Source organism: Chelonia mydas, chromosome 2 (genome assembly GCF_015237465.2).
Source record: "Chelonia mydas isolate rCheMyd1 chromosome 2, rCheMyd1.pri.v2, whole genome shotgun sequence".
NCBI classification, from domain to species: domain Eukaryota; kingdom Metazoa; phylum Chordata; order Testudines; family Cheloniidae; genus Chelonia; species Chelonia mydas.
In genome coordinates this window covers 224,127,082-224,148,922 of record NC_057850.1, presented here as the reverse complement: position 1 = coordinate 224,148,922, position 21,841 = coordinate 224,127,082, and the positions used below count along the sequence as shown (strand labels likewise).

Genomic DNA, 21,841 nt, shown 5'->3' with positions numbered 1-21,841 from the left:
AGTGTAAATTCAGAGTAATTCTAGTGAAGTGTTCAAATGATTACACTGGAATTACTCTAGAATTACACTAGCATAACTGATAATCTCTGTGCTTATCTCACATTTATCCAGATATCCACAACCCTGCCTCAAACAAAAAGAGCCAGATTCTGGTCTCAGTCTGGCTGCAAACTAGGCCAGAGCTTTGCCTAAAGATTTGTGCTGCATTTTGCTTTTGCTGTCTGGTTTTCCTGTTCAGGTGTGTACATACATTAGACTAAGATATAAAGTCTCCAGTATTGTCAACTAATGTCTCCCCAGCAAACAACCCTCATTTATAGTGCTCAGCAGCACTGAGTGTGGCCTGGCAAAGCAAAGCCACACTTGCTGGAGATTCAGCTCATTAGACTTTGTTAGTCCCTCATCGGCACCCTATATAGTATATTTAGTCAAGGGCTGGTATTCAGTGGAGAAAAACCTGACTGCAAAGATTTAACAATATTTATTTCCTTTCTGGCACTGGTTTTAGATTTTTTTTAATATCAAAATTGTGGCAAGTGAAAATGAAAATGTGAATTTTCTCTTTGGTTCTAATAAGAGACTGTTTACAGGCAGCTTGCTGCAAAGTCCCAACCAAATTGATGGAAATAATGCTGTCTTGAATACAGTAGTCTGCCTGCCACTCCTCAGCTGTCAAGCACAAGGCAGTTACTATTTAGCAGATATAAATGAATCTTTTGTTTCTGGTGCAATATGGGTAGTGAAAAATAATTGAAGGTCAGGAAAGATGAAAGGGAAAAAGTATTTTAAAAGAAAGTGTAAAAATCATCTTATCTAAATGTAAAATCTGAAGATGATTTAGGTAAAAGTCCTACTGTGGTGTACAGATAACCTGGAGGAATGACACCTCTCATTTCAGGTGTCAGGAAACAGCTATTGAAAATAAATGATATTCAAGAATTCATTAAGTTTCTCCATTATAGTTGTTTACATCTATATGCCTCTGTTAAGAATATTAACTGATTAGTTTTATTATGTAATAAAATGGTTGATTTTGTATGGTAAGAGGGACTGGGTAAAACTGTATGTATTTGTTAATTGTAACGTTTGCATCACTATAACTTTTTATAACAATGCAAAGTGTGACAGCATGTTTAGGGAATGACGGTTACAACACACAACACTTCAGGGTTTCACAGTGTTAGCACAATTTTGGAATTAAAGTCAGGTTATGGAGGAATAAATGAGAATTCTACTACAAGGACTCACTCTTGTAAGTTTTGAGCCTCTTGATAATGCTGAAGGCAATCAACTCTTGTGGACTTAATTGAAATCCCAGTGAGCTCAGAAGTTGACATTACTCAGCACCTTGCAGAGTCGAGCCCCAATTCTCAATGCACCAGGCTTGCAAGGGTAGTACAGCAAATTACTTCCATATTTATTCTTTCAGTACTCCAACATATAATCAAGAGGAGAAAGCCGTTACCAGAAAAATTACAGCATTCTATGGTAGTGGTCCCAAACAATGCTTTGTCCCTTTCCTGCAGAATATTTCTATAAGGGCAAAATAAAAAAGAATGTTGTCAACTATATGAGCCTATTGGACTCTGTCGAGGAAGATGTATTGCAAAGTTGCTTAAACTATAAACATCTCAAATCTTTTCTTTGCATCACAGACTATATTCAAAATTAGGAGGCAATCCAATATCACCCCCTAAAATCCCGCTCATTATTCAGAATTACACTAAGGTTGGGAGGCCATAATTCTTGGCTCTGGTGGGAAACAACCTATTCAGCAGAGAAGCTGGTTCGTTGCAGAGGCTAATATCCACCTTCTATCAATCACCAACCTAAAAACATGAGTAGCTTGTGGTGAAAAGTGGAGCAGAAGGACGTTTGAGTAGGTATGGTTTTCAATGTTAATTTTTATGTCTTTGTGAAGTCAAGTATACAATACAGTGTGTCAGACCTCTGACTTGCAAAGCTGCTATTCAGACCCAAGACTAAGACATTTATTATAATCACTTTGCTATAGCCTGGTCTGCTTGTTTGGATGGTACATTAGCTCTCCTACTTTTTCCCTTTGGAACACGAAAATAACTATGTAAAGTGCCCTTATGGTTCAAAATTACAGAAATGAGTCATCTTTTCTCAATAGCAGCAGTAAAATTAGAACTAAAAAACACCAAGAAAATGGTTTGGATTAAGTGAAACTTCTTTTTATTAATATACTTGAATTTCAACCGTTCAAATGTGCAGTGAATTCATAATTACAATTACCAGGCTATTTTTGTACCAAGAGAACTATCACATAGGTTTAAACTTTCACATATGCATAGATGGTATTTTCAAGGTAGTGTTAAATTTAGAACATAATTATTTTAATTGAGGAATTATTTCAAAGTATCCTAATCACATACTTTCCACTAGATTTTAGAAACAAAATCTTCAGACAAAGGAAAAAATTACACATAGTATCAATTCTATTGTATGTCTACTTTGAATAAATTGCACAAGTTCTCCATGTTTTCTGTTGCTTTGCCATAAAGAGGATTGGAAAAGGAAGAGACACTTGTATCTTTACTGGAAGCATGCTAGAAGAAAGGCATAAAAATGTTATTTCAGCAGTAAGTGCTGTTTGGAAATAGGTGCAAGAATCGCAGTAGATATTAGGATATCCAAGTAACATGCAATGACACCTGCCCCAGAGAACATCCTTATGTTCAAACTAAGCCAAGAATCCCAAACATTTAGGTCCAGATTCTCAGCTGATGTAAACGAGCATACTTCTCCTGAAGTAAATGCTTGCTGGGTGGCCTTGGGCTAGTCAGTTCATCTTTCTATACCTCTGTTTTCCACCTGTGTCCGTCTTGTTTGGATAGATTATAAGCATTTTTTTTTACAGTGCCTAGCACAATGGGGCCCCAATTCTGATTTGGATTTCAAGGTGCTACTGTAATACAAATGAATAATAATAATGACCTAGCCCCTTGAGTACATTTTTGTAGCATCGTTATTATGGGGGTGCTTTGGTTAAGTAACTGATTGCTCATCCCTGGAGAGGTATTTAAAGCACTATATACATTGACTTATGGACAAGGATATAAAGTTACTCTCCATGGAAGGCCTTTTGTCATCCCTGACCATTTCTAGAGCAACTGCCTTACTGATAAAGGTTAAACTGCTGCACGACATTGTGAAATGCTATGCTACATTAAGCAACTGAATGAAGTTCATGGCAGTAGCTTCAGCTGTACCTGGGTTGCATTGCTGCTAAAAGTTGTGGATGGTGGAATATCTATGAATTTCAGGAAGTTCCCAGCCCTTCCTTTAATATTACATTGACGACACCTCCTAATACTGCTATATGTAATAAGGAAAGATGATATCCTATTTAACAGATTATCTAAGACTCTTCTGAGAGATTATTATAAGCAAGCAACGGAATGGCTAGTAGCACTTAGAACCATGACAGTGAATTTCCATTTTGTAAAACTCACGGAGAAGGTAAAGACTCAATTTCAGGTTGGCACCTCTTAATACAATTCAGTAGCATAATCATTTGTCTTGAAATTTTCTTAATTCTGAGCTGAACACAGTACGCCCAGAAGAGCAGTCTGTTTGCATTTACTGTATTTGGTATAATGAAATGTTTCAAATTGAGCAGCCATCTTAGTTCTTTTAAAGAGAAAACCCAAATAAGGAGATTAGAAAAACATTTAATTTAGGATTTGCAACTTAATTCAGAATTTCAAATTAAACTCCACACAAGGTTGTTTCAGTCAGTAATCTAGTTAAAAACACTTTGTAGTAAAGTCATCTTCATACTTAGTACTCTGCCTAAATATGCTTATCTATCGGATCTTTTCTGTAATATTTAGCAAATGCAAGCAGAAACAAGGCAAAGTAGAGAAGTAGTTTATCAATAATGCAATAATTTGAGAGAGGTTTGAAACACCCATCATAGGAATGAACATGGCATTTTGAAACGAAAATTACTGATACATACCTCCTGCTGCGTTTGCCATGGGGAAACACTGATTTGAACAACGGGTGGGGCAACACACTCAGGAGACTACAAAAGAGACAGATCAGCTTCAGAGCAACTTTATTTAACAGTAAGTGACATTAAAGAGACAGATACCAGAACTATTGTCATCAAATGATATAACTGAGAGAAAAAATTAAAGCTAAACAACAAATTATACAATTATATGGGCAAAAATGTGGCAATGCTAGATCTAGGTTGAGTCTGTCAGGAAGGTCAGTTAAGCTGAGTTTGTTAAGTACTTAATTGTTGTTCATCTGAAGATTAGTGATACTGTTACTGTTTGACTATATTTTCTGATTGGAGACATGAATCACTCAAACTTAATGTTCTTTAAGCTCTGGGAAAATAGCAGAACCTTTGTTTTGGCTCTTGCAGAAAAAATTATTGGAAGCACATATCATTCGATTCTTAAAGAAAACAAAAGAGAAAATCTAGTGGAGCACCAGATTTCAATCACAGTGCCCAGGGATCTTTTATCCAGTTTGAAAATATCTCTTCTGACACCACACTTCTGTTTTTTAACTTGCTATTAAATGAAGCCTGTCAAGAATCTATTTTAACTAAAATAGAAGTGTCCTACTAAAATGGACATGATTGTAATGGGAATGTTTCCAACATGATCTTACAAACCCAAACCTGCAAGTGAATGAATCTGATCTAATGTTTCCAAAATCAGATGTGAGGAACTTTTTATAGAAAGTAAATGGCATGCTATCGTTAATCCTGTTTAATACTCTGGTGGAATCTGATATTACTTACTGAGGAAAGGATAAGAGAAATTTTATTTGCCATGGCAAACCTAGCCTAGTTCTTATAGTTCTGATAAGAGTAGTCTCAAAATGAGGTAGGGAAGATACTTTAAGATTTAATTTGCACCTTTTATTTCCAAGGCATATGGATAATGTTCTTCATATGAGTTATTTTTAAATTAAAAATAAGTCATAATACCACAGCAATGTAATTGAGATGCATTCAGTTAATGGGCTTGAACTGTCTAACTTAGAGCAGAATTTTTGGCCCACTATATAATTTGATGCTTGAATCTTTTCTTCCTGAATCTTTACAACTGTATGAAGCTGTTAGATGTATAATTTAATTAGCAATGTTTTATTAGTAAACTCAGTTATGTTCAGCAAATGGGATTAGGCAAAGCCATACCAATGATGATATATTCTGCAGACTTTTTGTTTACTATAATATTTTATAGCAATGCAAATCGTAACGAGTTTAAAAGATTAGAGTGTGTATCATAGTTTTCACTAAATCCAATAGTGTTGCATACATGTAGCGAAGTGCTGTAGGTTAGCTAGCCCTCTATGTTTTTAAAGTGCTCTTTATTTTCAGAAGCATGAGGAAAGAGGGAAGCCCAGTGACTGGGCATTTGCTCTAAATATATGACTAAATACTCTAACCAAAATAGGTGTTATTCAGATTCACCAGCCAGAGAATCTTAGCTGCAACCACAAAGACATTCCTAACACTATATTGCCTTCAAATTGGACTATTAGTATGCTGAAAATACAGTGCAGCAGAAATCTTACCTTGACTGCCAGTGGCAATGAAGTAGTTTTGTAAGACTTATTTTCTCTATTTAAAAACATTCATTTGTTTTCCTGGGCAGCATGTTTGAACAACACTGTGGCTTTGTACTTTCTACTTCTGTAAGTGTACAACTGGCTATTGCTACTTACCTTTACTTTCCCAGGTGAGCTATGATCCTCGTACAATGGGTTAGTGAATGCAGTATTATGGATTTCCTCCAGGTTCCTTAAAAAGATATAGACTCTCAAATAGTAAAACTGGTTAAGGCTGAGCCAAAAAGATAAAGGGCAAAATTCTTTCCTGATATAACTCCACTGAAGTCACCGGAATTACACAGGAGATGAATTTGGCCTGATGGGTTTTTTTCTGTGAGCTAGCAGTTTTTGAAAAGACAGTAAAAATATAATTGTTTAACTTGTTTCTGCTAAAAAATAATATACTATTGCACATCCAAGGACTTATGCAACATGATTTACAAAGTGTTGTGTAAGGATATTTGGTGCTATACAATAGGTAAAACTGGGCCAAACAGGTAAGTTACAGACTCAGGCCTTGTCTACACTACTGGGGTAAGTCGACCTAAGTTATGCTACTCCAGCTACGTGAATAATGTAGCTGGAGTTGACGTAGCTAAGGTTGACTTACTGTGGTATCTACACCTTGCTGCGTCAACGGGAGACACTCTCCCACTGACTTACGTTACTCCTCTCGTTCCGGTGGAGTACCAGAGTTGACCGGAGAGCGCTTTGCAGTTGATTTAGCTGGTCTTCACTAGACCCACTAAATCGACCCCCGCTGCATAGATCGCAGCAGCGTCAATCTCCGGTAAGTGTAGACATGGCCTTCACTTTAATGGCACAAGCAGGCCCGGCACAGAGACATCACAGTACAGTGCAGTAAGGAAGAGCGTGGCATGTGGTCTTAGACCTGAATGCTATACAAAACAGATTATTTTAATGGAGGAGCCTGATGTTCATTAATTAGGACGCTGTTCCAAGAATAAGGGGGTAACTTGCAAGAAGACACAAAGTCAGAGTGGTTGAAAGAGACAAAGGGAATTTTTGGGGGTGGAGAGCATAACAGAGTTACAGACAGAGGAAGACAAGACGGGGCATAAAGGAGATATGGGCAGGAGCAAAGTTCTGGTTTGCTTTGAAAGAACCTGCTCTTGCAAGTTGCTCTCACTCCCTTTACTCTCTGACTACTAGTTGGAATTATATGTCTTGCTTTTCAGCAGGACATGACTAGCCAAGTGTGTGCCTGCAGCTCGCTCACCCTTGGTAAGTCCGAATTATTAATCAGTCTCTTATCCATAAACAAGCAGATTTTCAGCTTCCTAATCAAAACACTTATGATTTTTTTGAGGTATGGTGAAAATGGATTGGAGTACTGTTGCCAGACATTCAAACAACAAAGCTAGTAAGCAGGGTAATTAAATATCACAAGAACGTAACACTGCAAAAGTTATAACAGTGTTATATTGGCAGCAGTATGTGGGATTAAATCATTTTCTTTATACCATTGTTTTGCCACTAAAACTCTAGTGATTCAGTATTCCTTAGTGTAACATAAATTGCTCATGAATAATTACGTGCAACCAGATTTTAAAAGGGATTTAGGTGCCTAACTCCCATTGATTAAAAAACAAATCTTACCCATAGTCTTAGCTGGCAACTTGTAATGTTGAAATGAATGGATTTTTAATCACCTTCCCAGTAAACCACCTGTAGTTATACTTTAAAAAAATCCATCAGTTTATTTTGAGATTACTTAAAAGTGGGCAGAGTGGATTTTCATCTGTAAAACCTGTCACCTATGTGTGCAGTTGCTTGAATCCATCAACTGTATTACAAGATGCTTGCCTGCACAAAGTTGTGCAAATTTGGACCCATACCCCATAATGTGAACATGGTGTATTATACCTTTGGCTAATTAGGAATATAAGGATTGTCATACTAGAACAGACAGCAGTTCATTCATTTCAGCATCCTGTTATTAATGTGGATGCTGCACAGAGAGGCATAGAACTGCAGTATTACACAGAAGATGAAAATTCTTCCTGATGCCAGCTGGTCATCAGTTTACACCCTAATTTTAAACTTCTTGAGCAGTCAGTTTCACTAAATATATAGCAGTGACTTGAGTTAATCTCATTCTTGTAATGCTTGCTGTTACTTGACATTACTCTCGTTGGAAACGATAGCTCATGGCTGCAGCCATGAGCTGTATGTCCATCACAAGGTCTCACGATGGGAATTAAGTTACATATCGTGTCAGCCCTCTACAGTAAAGGGCTGACTCACAAATATCATAGTCCAAAATAATCAGTCCATAGGTCAAGTTTATAAAACGCAGCCACGTAAGAATACTTCACATGTGAAAATCTCAGATTAACAAAACTGGAAAAAAAAGGGCTCAATTAGGGGGAAAAAATGCCAAATGGTTGGATTTTTAGGAAAAACAAACTAAACCACATGTATGGGTTAAACAGCTCAGATGGAACTGAGTTTTCTAACATAACCAGAGCTACCACAAAAAGGAAAGGAAAGAATTAATCATCTTGGGTTGCAGACCAGATCACATGCAGACCAGATACTTTTGCTAAACTCATTTCCATGAAAGAGCAGCAGCTGTTGCTTTTGTACAGATTCCACTCACCACGAATAGCATCACACTCTTATCAGAGATGGGAGAAAGTTGCATTGATCATAAAAACACTTGTCAGTGTTTAAAGAGATCGTTGAGTTGCATAAGGCTTTTTTAATGGAAAAATCAATGTATCTGGATTTAATTGGTTTGGATGTGACAATTCAGAATTCAATCTAGACTGCAAAACCAAACACTGTCAGTTTTAGCCAGAATACAACATACAATGCTTTACAGTCTACGTTATAAGAAGAGTGTGCCCTCAACTGAATTTTACCACACTTATAACCAAAAAAAAAACCCCAAACAAACAAAAAACAGCTAAAAGACAGACAGTTCAATTCTAATTACACTAATCTCTTGAACACATACTTTATAGATGTTTCAAACTGTAAATCTAATGAAAGGTCTCAGTTCCTAAAATATTCACAAAGCTTTTTACACACAATGTAGGTTTGAAAAATATAGTGTAGTCATGCCATTCTGCAGAGGAAATGTATGTCAGGGTGCAATCTGGGTAGACTCAAAAGACAGTTATGGTGATTGGTTTAGAATTACTGTACCTCTGGGTTTCTTGCTTGATTAGGCTACTAATATACTGTCTTGTCTGCCTGGTTCTGTACTTCATTTCCTTTTCAGTTATTTTTTGCTACTTTGTATTTTTTTTAAAACACCTTTAACCTGATAGACATTATATAAACAGGGGTCCAATTGTGCACTGATCATTCAGGCCAAACTCATTCTGAATAAAGAATGAAGGATTCTTCTCTTAGAGCACACCACTTCCCCCGTGCCTAACACCTAGTGCAAAATCACATCACTCCACGAAAGGTGCAAAGTGGACACTGGTCTTTGTAGTGAAACCAAGCTGTGGTAAAGTATCAAGTGCAGTTAACCCTTCAGTCACTTAAATGCCTCTGCTGCATCAAATCCTCTTCTTTAAAAGCAGGAGTAACATCTCAGGTCTCTGTGTGGTGCTATCACATTGTGCACTTTACAAGCTTATACAAGCACAAGTTACTTATCATTATTATTTATTGGCACATTATTATTATTTACCAAAATGTGCTGGGTGCTGAACACGCATTTCAGAATACGGAGTTGCTGCCTGGATGAAGTTTGAAACAATGTCCTCATGGTTTCATGGCTACAGTGACCTGTGCGTCCGGACTTTTGGTCCAAATCAGCTGCCTGTTAATAGTGACCTAAAACAATTGCTGTCTAATGGTGGTTTGGTGCTGTATGTGAAGTGAGTTGGTAATCTCTGTCTCATTCATAATAGATAGGTTTCAGAGTAACAGCCGTGTTAGTCTGTATTTGCAAAAAGAAAAGCAGTACTTGTGGCACCTTAGAGACTAACCAATTTATTTGAGCATAAGCTTTTGTGAGCTACAGCTCACTTCATCGGATGTTGATGAATCACTCTAAATCAGAAAAGTCTCCACCATCACAAGCTACCTTTTTGGAAATCACAGCAGACAGGTCAAGGACTAATTAGGCCCTGGAGACTGAACTATCTAACTTTTCATCCCCAGGTCACAGTTGAGATACATGCAGAGGGCAGTGTGGGGAATCCTGCACTTATTAAGATCATTATTTGTATTACCATAGAGCTTAGGAACCCCAATCATGGACCAGAATCGCATTGTGCGTGGTGCTGTTCAAACAGAGAACAAAAAGGCTGCCTGCTTGCCTGCTGTTGTCATTTCATGATGGTACCTCATCTGTGTAGAAAAAGAAGATTCTAGAGCTGTCATTCTGGCATCTTTTGTCAGCTTATTTAATTAAAATAAGGGAGGAGGATTCTGTTCCTTAAATCCTGGCTGGGAAGCTGGAAGACAAGTGGGTGAAAGTTCATCTAAAGCCATCTAAAGCCTTAAGCCATCTAAAGCAGGTAGAAGGAAAAGTTTAGGAAGTGAGAGAAGTAGCATAACAATAAATAATACTTGATGCTACAGCCAGTCAAATTAACAGTAAAAATGTTTTGGGAAAAATACCAAAACATTTTTGCACAAATGCTCATGGAAATTTTAAAAATTTCAGTCACCTTTATGTGACACCGAGGGTAGCACAATTCATCTCACATTTCTATAGTGCCTTCTATCTAAGAACCTCAGAGGGCTGTACAAACTGGAGTGAATTAAACCTCAATACCCAATGAAGTAAGATAATGAAATGTTATTATTCACACTTTAGAGGAGGAAACAGAAACAGAGTAGTTAGGTGAGGCCACACAGCAAGTTAGTAGCAAAGCCAGGATTAGAACAAAAATGTTCTTAGTTCAGAGCTCACTGCTGTGTCCAGGAGACCATGCTGTTTCCTAGTTATGGTGGAATGTTGATTAGTGGGGTCTCCTCAGCAAAAGCCTCAGTCCATAAGTTTGCAGTGTTTAGCAGTGGGGTTGGGAGAGAGGGGCAGCCGTAAACAGAAAAAGGTCTGCAGTAAAGTAGGAGCATGAAGGAGATGAGATGGCTTTTGAAGATGAAGCCTGGAGAAGAGAAACTGAGGGTGAGGGGAGTCTTATAATACAAAAATGACGTGGACAAGGCGGAAGAGCAATAGGAGTTGACAATAAAGAGAGACCCTGGTAGCTAGTTGTCTGTGTGTGTGTGTGTCTGTGTGTGTGTGTGAGAATTGACACTATAGAGAGGAGAGGCGAGTGGCAGTAGAAAGAAAGAGAGAGAACAAGAAATCCAGAAAATGCAGAGAGAGAGAGAGAGAGAGAGAAGGAGAGACTGGACTGTAGGAATGGAAAGGAGGGTTGAGAGTAGAGGAACAGAAAAGGCAAAGAGTGTTGCTAAGGTAACCCCAAGAGACCTGTCAGTGATCTGTGAGTCTGAGGGGTATTTTTCAAAGATTATGAGAAAGTGAACGACTGGTTAAAGAGAACCTATGTAGCAGCATTATAGAAACAGCACTTCTTTATTTCAGCCATCCTTGCAATGTTTTTCCTTTCTCCTTTGATAATTATGGTGGAGTCATTTTATATTTTGGCATGCCAGCAAGAGATTGCTTTTATTTGCACAGCACCAGCAGCACATGAGGCACATGATAGAGAGGGCCCAGGCTCTGAGGAGCTCACAATCTCGATGAGTGTGGGTGTGGAGAGGGGAGAAGAGGACGGGGGAAGTGGTAAAAGCAGTGTGAATGGTGAAAGAGAAGAGAGCACACAGCTTGGTAGTTCCACAAATCTTGTTTGAATTCTTATTTGTCTATTATTTAAATAAATGAATAAAGATATTCAGTCTTTCTGAACTAATCCTTTTTGTTACAAAAATGTTTCTATTCCATGCAGAGTAATTTTCACATGGAGGGGGATGCTTTGAAAACAAAAGTTCTTCAAAGTTTCACAAATATTTTAGAAAACGTTTAGGGCAAAATTCTGCTCTCTGAAGTACACACAGTGCCTGCTGGCTTCCAGGAGAGTTGGAGGTGTGCATCTGAGAACTGAATTTGGCCTTAGAAGTTTTGAGAAACCACAGATATCTCCTATGTCCTCCCATTTGAACATCAAGTAAAAGAAGACGGGTGTTTCTGAGCTGTTATGGATCCTGGGGCTCTGTAATTCAGTGATAATCACACAATGTTGCATTTAAGATACTCTAAGCCATCAAGATGCATTTCACTGTTTCCAGTTTGAGGTCCACTAAGGTCAGCTTGTGGTGCAAAGCTAGGTTTTATGTTTATAGCTGCATATTTAAGGCAAACAGACTGAGAGGAGATTTAAAAGGTGAAACCACAGAAACTGGGGAGTTAGCTGTTGCTTTGTGGCACATTTTTGTCTGCTTTTGCACACAATAAAAGGCTTCACTTACGTTCTTGGCACTTTTTTCTTCCAAAAGAAACACAACACAGCGACTGTGATTTTGATCAGTAGGAAAGCTAATGCAATGCTCAAGCCAGTCCAAATATCTGCAAAGTCAGACCAATGAAAGAGATAAATAAGCACAGGGAAACACTAAAAGAATGGCTTGAGTGCTGTTAATGTCTTTTCACCTGACCTACCATTTTGAAGGGAAATGGAAGCTGAAGCTGGGGGAGGATTAACCTTGATGTGGCAACGATTTCCTTCCCATTCTTTTCCACATCTGTGAATAAGATAAAAAAAATAAATTTGTGAGAAAGGAGGGCCTGGGAATGCGTTTAAGCTGAGAATGTAGGGAACATGCTGAAGGATGATAGAAAGCACTGGAAATTACAGTTCAGGTAGTCCAAATGCTCTTGGGCATTTATAGCTGTGTTCAGAATGCATAACCTGCAGGATCAACATTTATCGACTGAAAAGGCAAATTATAAATACAAAAAAACAAACCAGGAAGGCTCATAAGCAGCCCCTACATTAGCTGCTCTGTCATCACTGTCCATCACCAAACAGCATTGTTCTACACCAATACTTGCCCAGTGTGACTCATTCCCCTGTTATTCCTGTTTTCTTTGGCTCTAGTGAGAATAAGAAACATTTCTGAGTAGAGAAGCCAACCCCCGCAGTGGAGAGGAAGGCCTGGGAGCAGGGAAGGGAGAGAAAGAATCTGTGTTTCTTTTTCTTTCTTGCTATCTAATCATTTGTTATTTTATTCTTCTTTTCAAAATACAATCCTTAACCAAATTTCCACTGACAAACTAACTAACCAAAATAAACCAGCTGCTATAACCCTTCCAAATGACTGTAAAGTTGCTGATCTCGTCACTTTAAGGGGCTAGAGGTTCAATTGTGGAATTTCAATTGTGGAATGACTACATAAATCCAGAAGCATGTCTATAATCCCTATCTAGGATGGTCTAGGATCCTGGTAATTATGATGGCCTTTTGCCTTTTACAGATGCTTGGCTCCTTCTCTCCATGACCATTTTGTTTTAATATTTTAATTTTGAGCCAATAAACCACACAGAGACTGTTACATTGAGTTTTAAAATAAGGATAGGTAAATCTATATATTGTGTGAATTACACATATACAAACAATATTAAAAGAACATTATTAAGGTTGGAAAGTCAAGCACTCAAATGTAGGAAATCCCAGAATTAAGGTTGCTTGTACAACCTTAAATTGGCCCCTTTGTGCCTGTGCATTATGATACAGTCTTTAATTATATGATCACAACTCTTTTTGTTTCTATATAAAGGGGCTAGGGGGAAGAAAGAGATTTCAGAGATTCATGTAGTTTAAGGCCAGAAAGGACCATTAGGTCATTTAGTCTGACCTCCTACATATCACAGGCCATTACATTTCACCGTGTATTGAGCCCAACTTGTGTTTGACTGAAGCATATCTTCCAGAAAGATATCCAGTCTTGATCTGAAAAATCAAGAGATGGAGAGTTCACTACTTTGTAGTTTGTTTCAAGCATCAATCACCCTCGCTGTTAAAAACTGTGCCTTATTTCTAATTTGAATTTGTCTGGTTTCAGCTTCCAGTCACTGGTTCTTGTTATGCTGTTTTACTAGATTAAAGAGCCTTTTTTGGCACTCAGTGTTTTCTCCCCATAAAAGTACTTATACACTGCAATCAAGTCATTGCTCAGTCTTCTTTTTGATAAACTAAACAGTTTGAGCTCTTTGCATCTTTCAATGCACCGTATTTTCTCCAGCCTTTCATCTTTTTTTTTTTTTTGGTGTTCTCTTGTACACCCCCTCATATTTTTCAACATTCTTTTAAAAATGTGGACAGCAGTACTGGATACAGTAGGGCAGTACTGGTCTCACCAATGCCGCATACAGAGGGACATTTGCCTCCCTAGTCTCCTGTTTACACATCCAAGGATCACATTAGCCCTTTCTGTCACAGCATGTTGAGATGCTTGTCCACTATAACTCCTAAATCCTCTTCAGAGTCATTACTTTCTGGTATACAGTACCCTGTTCTGTAGGAATGGCCTTGCCTTCCTTGTGGCTAGAGGTATATCTTTGCATTTGGCTATATATATTAAATGGATTAAGAAATGGCTAACTGACAGATTGCCAAAAGTAGTTGCTATCGGGAATCATCATTGAATGGGGGTGTTTCTCATGGGATTCCACATAGTATAGCATAGTACAAGGCCTGAAGCTATTGAACATGTTCATCAGTAAACTGGAAATAAATATAAAATCACTGCTGATAATGGAAAGACATTTTGTGAAACAAGCGAAGAATAGAAAGGGAGTTCACCTACTAGTCAAGACTTCCAGCCTTGGCTTCACTATTTAATTTACTTTTTCCCTTTTATCTGTTGGTAGGGAAAACTTAGTGTAGTATCAGCCACTAGAATAGAATGTAAATCCATCATACAAGCCCTGTTTATAATCTGGAGATTCACCCAAATCCTTCTGAGGTTTGGCCCTTCGTTAATTACAAATTGGCATTTCCCAAACAAGAAGTTGCAAATGTTATTTTCTCCCTCCTGCTGAGATGCCTACAGATTTCACTAAACCTGGAAATAAAATGGGATGGGCTTTCCCCCCTGCAATCAAAACCCAACCCAGCATATGTGGATGCTGAATTTAGCTTTTACTGAATCCAAACTCTTTTCTGAATGGAAGGGAGGAAGGTGTACAAAATGTTTTTACAAAAGTTTGCCTACATTCATGTAGGGCCAGATTCTGATCCTTCTACTCATGTTGAATAGCACCTTATACCACATATGCGCTCACTGACTTCAGTGAGACCATTTGTGGAGAATGTACTGTCCAATTTGAATGGCGGGATCTGGTCCTTAATGATTAAAGAAAGATGTTAAACATAGCCAGTCCATGAATTAAAAACAATTGCAAACAATATTTCTGTACAAGCCATACAGTGAAATCTCAATTATCCCAATCGAGTGGGGGACACTGGGAATACTGAGATAACTGAGAGAATTTTCAAAATCAATAAATCAAATGGGCATGACCTTATTTAGGATAACAAGGAGCTTTGGATGACTGAGATTCAGAAAAATGACACTACTGTTTGTCAGCAATCCACAGATGACATCCTGCATTACATCACTTTCATATCAGATGCAAAGAAATCTCTCAATATCCAGTGTCTGCCTGAGATCTGGCTGAGGTGGCACTGGTGGGGAGAGGGAAATTTGTCAGCTCTATAACATTGCCCTCAGATTGTTAAGGCAAACTTCAACCTTAGTGTACAACTGAATTTCTCACTGTTTTGTAATACCCGAATAGCCATTGCCACAAAAATTACCCTTTTTATATGGTGGCAAGAAGACTGCACCCCTTCCTGACAGATTGAGATTTTGGCACAATGATCGAGGCATTCATGGCTCTTGGTTTGGTTACTGTGATTCTCTATTCCTAGGTATGAAATTGCTGATCTTGTAAAAGTTAAAATTGATCAAGAATACAATAGCCTGACTGCTCAACAACATAGGTTGTAGAGAGCATGACTCCAAGGTGTTTCACCGGCTCCCCAGTGAATTTCAGCTCAAACACGAGGACTTCTCCTATTCTCCCAGACATTCCCAATTTACAGTTTTACGCTGCATGATTAGCACAACGGCAATGTTCAGTGGAACACAGAACTGTTGACCCTAAGAGTGAAACTCATGCATGCAGGAGACCGAACTTTCTCTGAAACTAATTCATAAACCTGGAGCTCACTCCTGGAAGAGACCAAGGTGATTCTAAAACCATCAGCAGAACCAAAGGCAAAACCCTATTTCTTTGACCAGGCCTTCACACAGGAACTCCATACTAAAAAAAAAAAAACAAAAAACAGGAAAATGAACTAAACAGAACCAACTAAACCCCTACAACTGAAAGGAGAGAGAGATTTATGTGTACACCTCTATGGACTTGATCCTCCATTGCCTTGTGCCTTGCATAATCACTTACATCTTTGCAAAATGGGTGTAAAATGTCATCATTCTGATCTGGTGGTGATTTATACTCACTTTGCCCTCTGCACAGGTATATATGACTAGCAAAGGTGGAAGGCAGCAGAAAAATCAACCTCATGGTCTCTCTTGGTCCTGTTTTGTAAGTAAAAAAAAAATCTCCACAAAAGATGTGCAAGGCAAGCTTCTGATTCAACAGCAAATTAGACTGTAAACTCTAAATTAGTCTAGACTCTATCAGGGCAGGGAATATGTTTCCATGTGTGTTTGTAGGGCAAATTACAAAATAAGGCCCAATCCGGACTGTGGTCTTTGGGCATTATTGGAATAATACAAATAATAAATAACAGTAATCATAATATCAGGCAGATATATAAGGAAATGAAGGAAGATTTCTTAGCCTTCATTATATACATATATGTAATCTTGGTATCTTACTGTCTTGAAGTGAACTTTAATTGCTCTAACAGCACCAGGTAGGTCTGTGCAGCTTGTGGTATAAAGCCAAGAGTCAGGTCACTTGAAGTCAAGTTAATGAAGGAGAACACTCCTAATTACCCTTCCCACTGCTGTGGTTACACCGTACTCACAGCACATTACTTTCAGTTGAAAGGCAGATGAGTTGCTTCCTTCAAAGTCACTATTGCTTTCCTCTTAAGATTTGGGTAACTGGGGATACACAGATTATGATGTGAAGGAGACACCCTCCAGGACAGAGGTCAAATATGCTCTCTGGGCAATGTGTTAAGTCTCCACCTCCACTCCTGCAGGGGTGGCAGGAGTTTTGAAGGCATTCCTTAAAAAAGCCTCTCCTACCCTGGAGCTATTCATTTTATTTTGAAGACAGGCGATTGTAGAAGTCACTGAATAAATTCCTTGTGCCAGAAGTTCCACATTAAGAGCATACAATTAATTTGCTTGGACTAATTGCTTGCTGACTAATTAGCAGTAGCATATTTCAAAGAAGTGCTAGGTTTCTAAAAGCCATCCAACTCCTACCTGAACTAGGGAGATAACCATTCCTATCCATCCAGGCAAGGGGCATCCTCACAGTGAAAACAGGAAGAGGAAGAGAGAAAAACAGATAAACCAGCATTTAGAATCCTTCCATCCTAGTACACAATCCTAATCTATTCTGCCTGATAAAATGTCTTCTGCTATTAGCAAGTTCAGATGGGAGCGTCACCCTGGAGTGGGAAGGTTTTAACTCTTCCAACTTTGCCCCTAGGATTTCCAACTCATTACTCCCTAATACCTATGCTGGTAATGCTGTGGAATGAACTATAGCACTGCCTATGTTTCTGCACCCTGGGACTGTGGTCGTGGCTCGTTTAACTCAGGAAATAAGGAACAGACAAGATTTTTTCGTTTTAGATGTTCGTACAGGGCAGGTCTAATTTACCAGGAACATGTCTGGATGACACAGTGCTGCATCTCAGGTTTACAGAACTTTACATTACATTAAGGACCGTACGTGTAAAACTCAGAACAATTAGAACTAATGCAAATGCTTATTTCCAATGCCTTCAATTTGATCTGAATATCTCCACCTTGGATCTGATTCTCTACTTGTGCAGTCATTTGCACTTGTGCAAAGTGGATGTAAAATGCTACCTCTCTGATGTAATAGCATTATACACCATCTTTGCACAGGTGTAAATGACACCACCAGTGCAAGGCAGTGGAGAATCAGGCCCCTGACCTTCAAATGTAGAGGTGATAAGAGCTCCTCATTAGCTGAGAAGGAAAAACACATAGTGAGCTGTATTTTCAATGAAGGGCTTGATGTATTTGAATAACTGAATGCTGAAAGCTGCTGTTTTCCCTACAGCAATAGTTATTAACGTTCCATAATGAGGAAGCTGCATGGATGTCAAACAGTGTTCTGCAGTTCTCTTTTAGAATCCTGCAATCCTTTGTCAACCCATTTTATTGGCAATACCTCATTCAAGGGCTCTCCTGTTTAGAGTGGGATTTGATAAACGGAAAAACTACTTCTAATCACAAATAAATGCTTCAGCTAAAAGTATTAAATTTACCCTCCTCACGTGAAAGTTAACCTCTTAAATGCTAGATAAAATTTCAATATAGTAATTTAAAAGGCAGATTAAATATCAGAAAACTTCCTATGATAAGCCAAATTACTAATCACTGCCAGGAACTTTTTGAGATAATGGAAATGCAGACAGAATAATCCCGTGTGTTTGTTTATTTCAGTCTATACAAATATGTATAAAGGAGTGCCTAGCTAAAGCCGTAGGCACCCCAACACAAGTTATGGGAACCCAATATAATAATTGGTAGTTAACCTAATAACATTAAACAAAACTCGGTACCCTGCAGAACTCGCACAAACCTTCCCACCCTCCTGCCCCGCAAACTCAGACTTCCATCAAGCCCTTCCCTTACAGAATAGCCAGAGAAAATAGATGGGATTGTGGACACAATATGCATATAAAAAATGTAAAAATACCACCAGCACACCATAGGAAATCAAATTTCAACTTCTGTTTGATACAAGAAGCAACTCAATCTGCTTCTGACATACAGTCCACAGTTAACTAATGGCAAGTACAGAGTTAACCATCCCTGCCCTTAAATCAGCATCAAGCCGCACCCTCTCCCCTCTTCTTCACTCCCAAGCCACAGAACTTTCAGTTAGCCGCTGGGCCAAACTAAACTTTTTCCCCCCACTGTGAGCCCTCTTGCCGTCTCCTAATTTCACTTCCATTAGCCACAGAGAAAGCATGATGAGCCATGTCATGTATAAATTCAAAATGGCCCTAGAGCAAGCTAATGTAGTCAAACAATTGTTTCCTTCGCATGTGACCAGAATTAGGGAAAGGGGACAAGATATGGATGAGGATGAGCATTGACATTGCAAGACATTCTTATTTTTAAAACTAAGATCTAAATTTTAAAAAATTTTTATTGACATTTTTGGACTGACAATGATTTTTTACTTTGGTTGTTGTATACGCTTGGGATACGCCTGCCTCCTAAACTTCACACTGCGCTAATCTCGCGACTGCTTCCTGATCACAAATTCACTATTGCTACATTTGTAATATGGGTATATGGTGATTATAATGTAGTGCCAACTGTGTGCAGGATGGGTGCTATAGCCATTCATGCCATTCAACATACTCCGGCCTGGGCAACGGCTAGTGGTGGGGCCAAGGTGTAAATGAAAGAAACAGTTTTGTTCTCTGGGAAACGCAGAGACTTTAGTTATGTCCAGTTGCTGTGTAGCGACATAAGAGGGTTCCTTGCACTCCCACCCCTCTTTTCCCCGGGCATCCAGGGGATAATTGGGCACAGTCTAGACCAATATTAAACAAATTGGCAGTCCAGGCATCCAGGTTCCCAGACCCTTGCCAGCTCACCTGGCAGGGTGATGGGAAGCCAGGAACCCTGGAGGCCCTGGGAGTCCCGGCTCCTGAGATTACAGCTCCTTGGCAGCTCAGGCTACTCATTTCTGTGGCTCCAAGGCAGCCGCCACGGAAAACTGCCTGGAGCTGAGGCTTCATTCCCGTTCATGGAAGGTTTCAAAGTTTCATTCCTAATCAGAACCAAACCCTCCGTGAACTGGATTTACCTTCCTCGGCTCAGCTCTAATTTTAAACGTAGAGTTGCATAAATATTAGCTGCCTATCTTCAGCTAGAACACAGTGGATCTGAATCTGATCAGTTATACTGCTTTTAAACTGGAGTAACTCCATTGACTTTATTGGAATTACGCCTGATTTAAACCAGCAGGATGCCCCAGAATGAATATTTTTCTTTATATCTTATACCTTCCTAAAGGAATATACATATGTGCAAATTGCTTGTTTAATCATTTGCCTTAGTGGCTTTGTACATTATGGTATGCACAGCAATCTCCATGGAGTATCACACAACCACAGTGATGTGGATGTAGGAGAAAGTTACATTTCCTTAGCTCTTCAAAGAAACAGCTGCTAGTTTATGTAATCCTTAAATCCAAGTTAAATATGTTGCACACACTGTATATTATGGCAGAATTTGGCCCAGTGAGGACTACAGAAATGAAATGGAACAATTCCCATAGGAGACGATCAGACTTGAAATCTATCATTTCAAACATGTACAATCATTTTAATGCTATCTTTTCTCACCTTCTTAAATAGTGGTTCTTTTGTGTCTCGTGTTAGAGATTTTTCACTGTCATATAAAATAACACTGCTGGCTAAAAGCCAATAATGAGACACTACAGAAAATAACTCCTGGTTCTGAAGAAAAGAAAGGTTTATGCTAGGTTCAGTAAACAGGAAAATGACTGCCTCGCCAGCTAAACCATTAAACAAAATAAAACTTACAAAATCTATTTTCCAGAAGATATATTTGGTTTATTTTTTTTAGTGTAAAGTGATTGTTTTTGATGCAATATTTCTTGGTGAAAAGAACATTTCAACACTATCACATTTAGAGGTCAAACCACCAAATAAGGCCCTTGTCGTTTCATCTAAACTGGTGTTGACATTAAAATGCAACACCACTGAAAAGAAACTGAGAGGCTGAAAGTGGTGTCGTGGGTTAAACACACTGGCCATTAGCCACTAGAGATCAGAGTTCAAGGGTGGCTCAAGTCACAAGGGAATACCAATATCCAATGGCTTCCTCCTAGCCCACAGTTTTTGCTTTTTACAAAAGTACCATGCCACAACGCAGGACAATAAATTAATCCTTGCTTAAGAGAAATTCTAGAGTAATAGCAGGAATGTTGTGAATTAAGCAGTGGGGCCCTTTGTCCACCTGGATGGAGAAGGTGAATTGCTCCCTTTAACTGGAGGGATGGGGCTGTTCAGCAGGCTGGTAGCAAGGGGCATGGTGCCTCTTTAAGGTGCCCCTCCCTGAAAGAATTACCTGTTCCAGCTAAAGAGGCAGGAAGCAGTACAGGCAGACCGGATTGGCATGTGGGAGATGCTGCCTCCTTTCCCGCCAACTGACGAGAAGGGAAAAGGGACATATTTATTCTCAGGGCAGTTCAGGGAAAGCCCTCTTTAATCCGGACCAGGCTAGCAGCACCCACCCTCCCAGCCATGGAAGTAGTTAAAATACCAGGTTTCTTCATTATATGCGATGGCCATTACACTAGTCACTCCTTTCCTCGGAGGGCTAGGAAGGAATTTTCCCTCACTGCCAGAATGGCTGAGGCAGGGTGTGGTGTGTGGGAGGGGTTCACTACCACACAGCAAGTTAGGGATCTGATGGGGTAAGAAAATCGGGGTTAGGCTATCATGTCGCAACTCATTTTGGAAGCTTGTGGTGGATGTCCAGTTCAGTTAATTCCATACGAATGGATACATATAAATATAAAACAAAACAGATGGGGATTAGAGATCAATAAAAAATCACTTTGATACAACTGATTGGTAAAGGATTTAAAGAAGACATCCTTTAAAGGAGCAGAAAAAGGGGGTTCAGGGCTCCTGTGACTGGTATGGGACGTAGTCCGCCACCCCTTCTTTACAGCCCACATTAACTTTCCTACAAGTGGGAGTGGCAGGGTCCCAGCAGTGGGCTGGGTGGAACCAGAATGGAAAAGGGGAGGTCTGACAGCAGCCCCCACATCTCTAGAAATGTATATGGAATTACCTGCACTATTTTACCTGTCAGATACTCCCAGATATTTAAGAATAAAGCTGCAGCCTAATTAAAACTACATCCAATGTTTCCTGTCCTTCTGGCATTGTTGGACAATGTAGCTAGGGGTAGAGTTAAAAGACTGTACTAGTATAATAGGTCTCCATGCTACAATTCTGTAAAAAGGGTTTGACTCCCT

General features: G+C 39.1%; 1 protein-coding gene across 1 annotated transcript in view; it reads right to left on the bottom strand.

Moving 5' to 3' along the window:
- Nucleotides 1–2,184: 2,184 nt before the first annotated feature.
- Nucleotides 2,185–21,841, bottom strand: part of MALRD1 (MAM and LDL receptor class A domain containing 1) — a 478,214-nt gene continuing 458,557 nt past the window's right edge. The window contains exons 37-41 of the mRNA XM_037891563.2: nucleotides 12,224–12,306; nucleotides 12,034–12,130; nucleotides 5,722–5,797; nucleotides 3,989–4,054; nucleotides 2,185–2,573 (exon numbers count right to left, since the gene is read on the bottom strand). Coding sequence (XP_037747491.1) covers nucleotides 2,463–2,573; nucleotides 3,989–4,054; nucleotides 5,722–5,797; nucleotides 12,034–12,130; nucleotides 12,224–12,306 — 433 coding nt within the window. The 3' untranslated portion in view covers nucleotides 2,185–2,462. The remainder of the gene's footprint in view (nucleotides 2,574–3,988; nucleotides 4,055–5,721; nucleotides 5,798–12,033; nucleotides 12,131–12,223; nucleotides 12,307–21,841) is intronic.